At 46.0% G+C, this 9,993-nt stretch overlaps 1 protein-coding gene across 1 annotated transcript in view; it reads left to right on the top strand.

Annotated features, from left to right (window-relative positions):
- Positions 1–9,993, top strand: part of COPA (coatomer protein complex subunit alpha) — a 25,740-nt gene that overhangs the window by 443 nt on the left and 15,304 nt on the right. Inside the window, exons 2-8 of the mRNA XM_019556776.1 lie at positions 1,285–1,398; positions 1,933–2,006; positions 2,333–2,413; positions 3,566–3,642; positions 4,008–4,117; positions 8,826–8,935; positions 9,751–9,850. Coding sequence (XP_019412321.1) covers positions 1,285–1,398; positions 1,933–2,006; positions 2,333–2,413; positions 3,566–3,642; positions 4,008–4,117; positions 8,826–8,935; positions 9,751–9,850 — 666 coding nt within the window. The remainder of the gene's footprint in view (positions 1–1,284; positions 1,399–1,932; positions 2,007–2,332; positions 2,414–3,565; positions 3,643–4,007; positions 4,118–8,825; positions 8,936–9,750; positions 9,851–9,993) is intronic.

Here is a 9,993-nt window from a genome sequence, read left to right as displayed (position 1 = left end):
CCCAGCCCCACTCTTCCCCATATTCATCCCCTACCTACATCCCATTTTCCATGCCCCTTCCAAGCTATTTTGCCTCCCGTGGGTTCCCCCACACCCCAAACCTGACCTTGGTTCCTCTTTCCCCCCCACCCCCCACCGCTGCCTCCTGTCCCAGCCTCTGCCTTTGCTCTCTGCAGCTGCCCCAGCATCTGTTCCTCTCAGCTGGGATCAGGGGTCATGTATGCTGTTTTCATTCCCACTGCAGCCCCAGGTCCTGGTTAGCAGCACCGGTCTCTTGAAACCGCCGGGTCTGGTTTCTGTTAATGTTTGTTAACTGTTAGCTCATCACTGTTTCTAGGCCCATGTTATGAGCTCATGGACTGTAGATGTCAGTTATATCTTTTACCCTTTCTTTTACCACCGCTGACAGTTGGTTTTAAGTTCTGGCTGCCTTCTGTCTGCTCATCCATCCCTGCAATGCTGGAAGGCTTTAAAGAAAGTCATTGGTGGCACGTGGGAGTAAAGCAGCCTACCGTTGTCTTGGAGCCCTTAGCTGATGTTTTCAATGGAGCTTTTAGGTGCCTGATTGTGGCTCCTTGGAAGGACCTGAATTTTTTTTTTTCTTTTTGGAAAATGACAGAACAAGGAGCAATGCTTTTAACTTGCAGCAAGGGAGGTTTAGGTTGGATATTAGGAAAAATTGTCTTATTAGGAACGTGGTGAAGCATTGGAAGAGAGATGGTGGCATCTCCATTTTCGGAGGTTTTAAAGACCCGGCTAGACAAAGCTTTGGCTGGGATGATGGAGTTGGAGCAGGGGCTTGGATTAGATTTGACATTTTGAGGTCCCTTCCCACGCTTATTGTCTGTGATTCCATGACGTCTACCCACCCTGAGGCCCCTTTGGGTCAAGATAAGAAGTGCCTGAAAATTAACACTGATGATGATGATCATGCTCTGTGTAGTGCTTGAGGATGTACTTTTTAAGCATCTCCCATGGGCTGTGCCAGGTTTATTTCCACATTTTCATAGAGAGCTAATGCCTCCTTGTTCTTATTGCTGAAAGTCATTTGTATCAGAACTATGATGCAATAAATCTCTCAGGAGCTATGACCTATGAACCTCCCAGCAAGGTAGGTTTGCATGCTTCCCTTTTGGGAGTTTGACAGCCACTTGTATCCCATGTTTGAGACCTGGCAGGTCTAGAGGACTGGTTCTTCCCTACTTCCACTGCTGTCTTTGCCTCCAGAGACTGCACTTAACTGAAGACTTGACCACTATGTATCTCTATGTCTGTCTGTTTTAGGGCTCAGCTTTCACCCGAAGAGGCCCTGGATCCTAACAAGTTTGCACAATGGAGTGATCCAGTTGTGGGATTACCGGATGTGCACCCTCATTGACAAATTTGATGAGCACGATGGTGAGTGTGTGAGCTGGGGTAGGGGTGGGGTGTAGGAGATAACACTTCAGGAAGAGACTGAAGTGCAGCAGGCACTTTGCAGAAAATGACAAGCACGTGAAGGGAGGACGCGTGATCTTTTACTTGATTCCCAGGTTTGGGCTTCCAGGTCTAGTTTCTAAGTCCAGCTGTGTTGCATATTCTGTCTCTGGCTTTGGGAAAATTACTTGCTCTCTGCACTGTTCCTGAGCTGTATCATGGAGATAATGCTGCTTTGCTTCACAGGGGTGTTGTAAGGATAGATTAGTTGGTTGTGTAATAGATTCTTAGGTATTATATTGATGTGGCTAGGAAAGCCCAGTAGAGAGAAGAAAACTTGCTCTGAGGAGGTCTTAGGAAGCTGCTCTGTCACTTTGAGGCATTACTTCATCCATTGAAATGCAGTAGGAAGTGATAGACCTGCACTCATCTTCAAGTGAAGTGATGGCTTGTGCTGACTGCTGAGTAACTATTAGTTCTATCCCTGTGTCTCACTTGCCCCATTTCCCCTTGCAGGACCTGTCCGAGGTATAGATTTCCACAAACAGCAACCTCTCTTTGTCTCTGGAGGTGATGACTACAAAATCAAGGTAAAACTTCCTACTTCCCATTGTCCAAAGAGTCAGGGTGTGCAATAGAGCATGGGAAAGCTGTAAAATATGTGAAACATGCGTGCAAGCTTAGAGCCTAATAATAAAAAATCAAAAGACAATGGAAATGGTGAAGTTGAGCTCAGGAAGGCATCATGGGGAGCTGAACTTAGTGATGAGATCTGTTTCTTGCTTGACTCAGGTCATGTAAAATGAAAGAGACCAGCCTGTGGGGCAGCTGGCTTCTTGCAGGTCCAAAACAAGTTGACAGCAAGGATCGGGGCCAAGTTTGACAAGCCTCTCACAGTGTTTTGTTTTATCATTAGGTCTGGAATTATAAGCTACGCCGCTGCCTTTTCACCCTGCTGGGACACCTGGATTACATTCGTACCACCTTCTTCCACCATGTAAGTTTTCCTGCAGTGTAACTTGCAGTATAAGTCATTGTTATGCACCTTGCCTCATTTTCTGTACAGGAAACAATCTCTGTCTGCTTTTCTTTCATGGTAGTAAGCACTGGGGTTCCTGGTTTTCTCTGATTTAAAAAAAAAAAAATCCCCAATTTGTGGTTTAAAAAAGTAACCCAAAATCCACATTCATTCTGTGATTAGAATGAAACAGCACTATGGATATCTATATATTAGTGGTTTTCATTTTTAATCACAGAAAGATGTGGATTTTGGGTTGCTTTTTTTAAATCTAGAAATTGGGGTGTTTTTTTTTAAATTGGAGAAAACTAGGGTCCTGGATTAACACAGTATGCTGAGTGCTATTCAGTTGTAAAGAAAGTCCTGATTCCTGCCTCTGAGATGCTTCATATATGAAATAATTCACAGGGACAATTAGTACTACTCACTGAAAGGAGTTTTTTGTTCCCGGTGGCATCATTTGGAGCACAGACAGGGATTGGGTCTATTTTTTCCTGCTGGCCATTTGTTTGTGCATTTGGAAATAACATGGCTGATGTTTACGGAGAACAGTAAAGAAAAGCTGTTCGCTGGAATGTGTCAACATGCAAAAATGCACATCAGTCCCCTGGCAAGGCAGATGCTTGAATACAACTTTAATCTTCAGCATTTCGAAGATGTTTTATTCCATACCACCGTCATGTGTAAACTGTGGATTGCAGTCTTCCTAAGAAATCTTCAAGAGGAAACTAGACAGTCACCTTGCTGGGGTCACCTGACCCCCAGTTATCTTTCCTGCTTGGTGCAGAAGCTGGATCCAATTATCTTCTGAGGTCACTTCTGGCCTTACAGTCTGTGAATCTATGAAATTCTCAGTAGTGTCCATTTGATCTGAAGCAGATACTTGTGGAAACCAAGATGTATCAGTGCCCCACAGATACATAAGATACTTGTTGAAAGCAAGTGGTGCTGTATATTATGTAGCAGTTGAGCCATTGCTTTTTTCACCTTTGTTTTTTCATAATTATTCTTTGGGACACCTAACCCAGCTAAGCACAGAGTCTTATGGCTGCCTCTGGCTAAGCTACAGACCATGTTTGTGGGTGTACGTGGCATTTCAAGTAGGTAATATTAAATGTCTTGTCTGTTTAGGAATACCCCTGGATTCTGAGTGCATCGGATGATCAAACCATCCGGGTTTGGAACTGGCAATCCAGAACCTGCGTATGGTAAAGACACCTGACACTGTAGACATAATAGAAATATGAGCATTCTTGAACCTGAGGCAAGACTGTCAGAATATGTCTACATGCAGTTCTTTTAATGTGGGAATTTCCCTTTTTTTTAAATGGATATTTTAATGCTTGCTCACGCAGATAATTGATAATAGCTATCAATTTTAAGCTATTAAAAACTGGTGTCACCTATGCATTGATTCCCTGCAGAAGTGCATTTCTCTTCTGTACCCTCTTCACCACCCATCCCCTCGTATCCTTGATCCTTACCAGATTCAGCTTTTAAATGCTAGTTTGGATCAGAGAATGTTTTGCTGCCTCCTTGGTTTCAGTGTTATTTTCTGTCCCTTTTCTCGCAGTGTGCTGACAGGACACAACCACTATGTGATGTGCGCCCAGTTCCACCCTTCGGAAGACCTGGTAGTGTCAGCCAGCTTGGATCAGACTGTGCGCGTTTGGGATATTTCTGGTGAGCTGCCCAAGTCGAGGGGGCGTCCAGTGGCTAAGCCAAGCTAAAAACTGCAATTACTGAAAGGAAAGCGAGGAAGAAGTAACAAATCAGACAGTTGCTGTGTCTTTGAGCCCAGCAGTTCTCTAGACTGTGATCTGTTTTCTTCAGTCTTCTTTAAGTGTCTCAGTCTGATCAGCCATGTGGGCGATGAGTACTTTTATCCAGGAGGGATGTAGCACAGTCCCTTTTCTCTATACTAAGGGGGAGATTGGCCATGCAGAAGGGGTCCATGGGTCATCTTTATCCTAGGGGAATTGTTCTGGAATAAACAGGGTCATGGAGACAGCAGTGACTTATTCACTGTTATCTCTAAAATGGCCTCTGCATTAAATAAGGAGAGGATCTGATTTGTGCTGTCATATGTGTTAGGAACAAAGGGAGGAGGTTATCATGGAGAATGCTGACTCCTGGAATGGTTCCTAGTTTACCTATGTCCCTTTCTCAAAGACGGAGTACAGCACAGAGATGAGAGTAGGGAGCTGGGTATCAGAACTCCTGGGTGGTGTTTCTGGCTCTTCTGTGTTTCGCTATGACCTGTTTATAAGATGATGCTGATTCTGTGGGGGTAATTAAGAAATGTCAATGAAACATTCTTAAGATCTCATGAGAGAGGCTAAGTACCCTGTGGAGAGAGCGTAACAAATGTTGAGAGGCAGGTGAGTCACTGAAGGAGAGGAGGTAGGATCTGGTCTAGGAACAGTACTGGCAATATTGCTACACTCAAGGTTGTTCTAGAGCTAAGCTCAGGCCCCTATCCCTCACCTGCCACTTTCACCATTGCAGTTTTGGCTGGGCGAGTCACTTCCTTTTGTAGAACACGTTCAGAAATGACCAGCAGTGTCAACAGTAGGGGCTAAGGACAGGCTCTCATCATTTATGACCTGTCCCTTCTCTCTACTGCCAGCATGGGGAGTGTAACATCTGTTCCACCAGTAAGCTCACTGTTGCTTTTACCCACTCTCTCTCAGCAGAGTTCTGGCACCCAAATACATTTGGAGATGGAACAGCATTTTCTCCAGCTGGTCTGTTATGAAGAGGCTTTAGGGACTCTGCTGTACATGCTGAGTTATTGACTTAGATGTCACTCCATTTAAGCACTGGAAGGAGAGTCTGTTAGTGGGAGAGCAAAGTGAGAATAAATGGGATACTGGTTTGAAATGGGCTTATTGCATGGCCAGCACCACTACAAGTTCTGTCCTCAGCTGAACTCTTACACAGAGGGGCCTTTGGGAACATTTCTTGTCCCTTACGGGTTGCTGACCAACACTAGAGATGCAGAAGCATCTAGCAGTCAAGGAAGACCCTAGCACTAGTCCTGAGTGGTGGTGGGTGCCTACAGCTCCCATTGGCTTCAGCAGGACTTGTGAACCCCCGGCAGCACTTGGAGTCTCAGATATCAGTTGCTTGCCCCTGGAGAAATGAGGTGGGGGAGTCTTACTTCCTCTCCTGGTGCCTGACAGTCCAGTGATTTGAACCAACACCAGAGATGCTACCTTTTTGACAGTTTGAACAATGAGGCCAAGTTATATATGGGCCACAGAGAGTCCAGTACTTGGAGTGCAGTCAGTGTGAGGAAAGGTCCCCTGTTTTTACCTGTGCTCTGCTTCTGTGGATGGAGGCTTTCTCTTTCCATGGTTGTCAGCTCAGCATCCTTTTGCAGCATGACGTCCTTGTTCAGAATTAAAGGGCCCTTGTTCTGCTGATCTCCTGAGAGAGAGTGTGTGAACGTAGCCAGAAGGAGCTGGTTTCCAGCTGCCATATTAAATTGCATGAAAAGCTGTGTTGTAACATGATCACCGGTGCTGTAGAGTGAAACCTCTTGCTTGTGACACTAACATTAACCCCAGAGTTCACAAAATAACCTGTATTGTCTGCTTCTCTGTAACCATTAACCCAGAAGGAAGGCACTCTTCTCACTATCCTGAAATAGGAATGCTTTAATTTTTACTGGAAAATAAACACACCAGCTTCTCTTTACTCTGTCTCTCAGTTGGCGAGAGCTTACATCTGCTGCTTAGCAGGAAACCTGGTCTGTCAGGGTCTAGGTCAGTAGAGCTGGGTGATCAATCACCAAGCAGGGAACATCAGCCTGAGGGCTTAGCTGCAATCCTATCTTTCTAGTGAAAAGACCCAGAGTACAGGGTGTTGGGGCAGAGAGCAGCACAGAGGTGGCACTATCCTTTCCTTGAGGGTGCTTTGGGGCAGACAGTCTTGCTGCAAGCTCACTGGTCAGCATGTAGTGATGCTGATGGACCCTTTCCTACAACACCCAGCCCTGTAACTACACTGTTGGATAGTTGTGAATGCAGATGGATTAGGCAGGAAGAAAGAATACGAGCTCAAGGGGAAGCAGTTGGTCAAAATCTCAAGCACCCTTGTTCGGTCTCCTCCCTCAGCCCCTTGGTATGCAGCTGTGGATGGGGGACAGGAGAGGGCAGCCTAGATACCTGATGCCCTTGTAGCTAATACAGTCCTTTGCTCAAGCTGCCAGGTTGTTGCAGTGCCTCTGTGGCTCCAGCCAGTGCATCCCAGGAAAGGAGACTGTAGGAACGTCTGACCTCTTAGGAACTCTCTCTCCCTCTCTCACCCCCCAGTCCATCAAGTTATGGCTAGTGTTTAATCCTTTTTTTCCTAGTGCTCTCCTCAGTCATCAGCAGCCTCTCTTAACACCTGCTTTTTTATCTGAATGCTCTTGTGCATGTTGAGCCCAGGCTCCTTTCTCGACCTCTTACTTAACTGTTCTGTTCAGAACATCTAATGTCTGTTCTGCTACAAGCCCTTCTTTCTCTGCCTCCCTCCCCAGAGCAACGCAGGAAGCTGGTACATTCTGCAGGTGTCCTGCCTTCCCTCTGGATTTGTGCAGTTGCCCCAGAAATTTTCCACCTGTTGTTTCAGTCCCATTCTGTTGGCTTGCCAAAGGCTGAAGTATCACTTCTTCTACAAGTCTTCTGTTTCCTCTTCTGAATTGTGTGTGTGTGCATTGTCCTTTCCCCTTTCTGGGTCAATCTGTGTCAGCTCATTAGAAGCTTCCGCTCAACCATTCAAGCTCTCCATTTTCATCTGGACCATCTGTGTGCACCTCTGCAATTCAGTGTGTGAAACGCTCCCATTTGGTTTTGATTTACTGATCCACGTGCAAATCTCACTAGACTAACCTTGTCAAAGGGACTTGTCAGGACTGGAACCTTCTCTAAAATATTCCCTGCATTACTAATATCTGGAAGATCAGAGATGGAAATTTAAAAAGAAGTAACTTGCTTGTTGCCATCAGTGCTGTCTTTTTCCACTTGGCTTATCATGGGCAGTATCACAAGCAGAATTGGTTTCACTTTGATCTTGGTTAGTTTTGCCTCCTGGATCTTGAATGGTGGTCTCGTTGTCAACTATTTTAAATTGAAAAGCCTGTTTGAAAACTTGTTGCCCCTTTCTTTGCAGACATATCTCCAGCCTCTCATTTGATGATAAATGTTTCTTCCTGCTCTTTCCTTTTCAGCTTCTGATGGAGAAATGTTTTGGCACTTTGGGTAGAAGGTAGTTTTGCCGCCCTTTTGTAGTCACTATGTCCTGGAAAGAATAACGTAAAGCAGCATAGGACTTAAAGAAATAGGTGGTTGTGGTTTCAAAACACTTATTCCTATGATATTTTGCAATCCATAGAAAGGCACCACTTCATTTTAAAAAATAGGAGGATCTATACTCGCCTCCAAAGGCCAGCTGCGGGAATCTTCTGGTTTATGCTTGGTTCTTGAGCACTGGCTTGCCAAAACTGTTCAGCTCTCATGTTGGTCTCCAGAAGAAGCAAATGTCAGTGCTATGGGTTTCTCATTCACAAGGTTTCCCTCCTTACATAAACCCCACAAGTTCAAGGTTCTGCCATCTTGTTTGGGTGGGATGGGTTGGGGTGGATATATTACTTTTAAGGCTCTCTAGACATGCTCCCACCAGATGGCAGTCCTTTCCAATTGCTGCTGATCAGGTCATGGAATGACTAGAATATCCTATTTACGGTGTGTTACAAACGCATCCAATTTGGGGGAGCTGCTTGTGAATTCTGGGCTGACTTCTGAGGGGCTGAACTCCCAGAGAGCTCATTTAAGGCCTGTTAGAACTGTGGGTTCTTAGCACTTCCCTCCTTATTTACCTCCTCCAGAAGAGCTTCATCTTTCCACAGCCCCTGGTAATTTGGATAAGTTGCAGACACCACAGTGGTTTTAAAGACAGCGCAAGAAGTATTTCCACATTTCAGGAATAGTCTTAAGAGAGCAGGTGTCCACACAAATGGTCCAAGTCCACAAGCAAAGGATGAGAGCAAGAGCTGCTGTCAGGCTGGCCCAGGTGAAAACCCCCTAAAAGGTCCAAGCTTGAACCAGGAGTTAAACATTGCAGTGATGGTATCCCTTTCTGTGCGGCATCTCTGCTTATCCATCCCGCTGAGCTGAGGCTGTCATCTGGTGGGTGTGCTTCATTGCAATCTTTCTCTCTGTGGATCTGGTTTGAACTTGTCCTTGATCTCTCTCTCTCTCTCTCACTCTCTCCTTTCCTTTCAAACTCCTCATCTCCACCTTAAGATACATGCAGATTGTCTTTGTGGGCCCTGTGTTACTATCAGTGTCTTGGTAACTATATTTTTGCTTCCGCCATCCTGCTTTCTCCTTCCCCCTTGAAGGCCTAAGGAAGAAGAACCTGTCCCCTGGAGCTGTGGAGTCGGATGTCCGGGGAATAACTGGTGTGGATTTGTTTGGGACCACGGATGCAGTTGTGAAGCATGTTCTTGAGGTACTGTCTGTATGTGTGCGTGTGTGTGTGTCTTGTTCCATTCTACTTACTGTAATTCCCATCAGGCAGATGGTTCTTGAACAGGTTTGAGTAATAGCAGCAGGGAGATGATAAGCTCTTTGAATTTATGTGAGCTCTTAGAATAAGATTAGAATAATTGTGCAAAGAGCCAGAGATTGGAGATGGCAAATCGCAAGGCATTGAACTCTACTCACTTCTGATTACTCACATAATTCCCACTGGCGTAGCATGGTGTAGCCTTGAACTGTGTGCACGAGGTATGAGCAGCACAGTAGGCCCATTGAACTCAGGATACTGTCCCTGTCCCATGCTCGTGTAATGGTGACCTGGTCCAGAGGCGGGCATACCAGAGCCTTCAGCAACACAAATGACTGTCATTAGCAGGAGTGAGCCCATCGTGGGATTTTAACAAGAAGAGCAATTTGGGACTGACTGGAGGCTGAGGTGATGAGGTTTGTCTGCTGTTCCTACAGCAGATGAGGCATAGCAGACATGCCTGTAATTCACTGCCGATGGAAATGGTGAGGAAACTGTAGAGTGCTCTGGCTTGAGTGGCTCTTCTTCGTCTTCTGATTACTCACATAATTCCCACTGGCGTAGCATGGTGTAGCCTTGAACTGTGTGCACGAGGTATGAGCAGCACAGTAGGCCCATGAAGCTCATGGCACCTATACCCTCTCATGGCATATCTTGGAGTCTGTGGGCTGTGCTCCCTATACTGCTCCAGCTCTGTGGATTGGCACCATGGAGCCAGAGCCCTGGTTTGAGAGACTCCTCCTTTCCCCTTCACTCAGGGACATGACCGTGGGGTGAACTGGGCTGCTTTCCACCCCACCATGCCTCTCATTGTGTCTGGGGCTGACGATCGGCAGGTGAAGATCTGGCGGATGAATGGTAAGGAGCAGCCCCTAATGGAAAGAAGTGGGTGGGAACTTGGTCTATTCCTAACCCCACCGATGGAATGAACCTGAGGAGGAACCTTACATTCTTGCAGAGGGCCTGTACTGGGAAGCATTGGGGAATACCTCTTTTGTCCC

The sequence above is a fragment of the Crocodylus porosus genome, unplaced genomic scaffold (genome assembly GCF_001723895.1).
Source record: "Crocodylus porosus isolate Cpor-Errol unplaced genomic scaffold, CroPor_comp1, whole genome shotgun sequence".
NCBI classification, from domain to species: Eukaryota; Metazoa; Chordata; order Crocodylia; family Crocodylidae; genus Crocodylus; species Crocodylus porosus.
The sequence above is the reverse complement of the archived record's forward strand: the minus strand, read 5'-3'. Positions and strand labels throughout refer to the sequence as shown.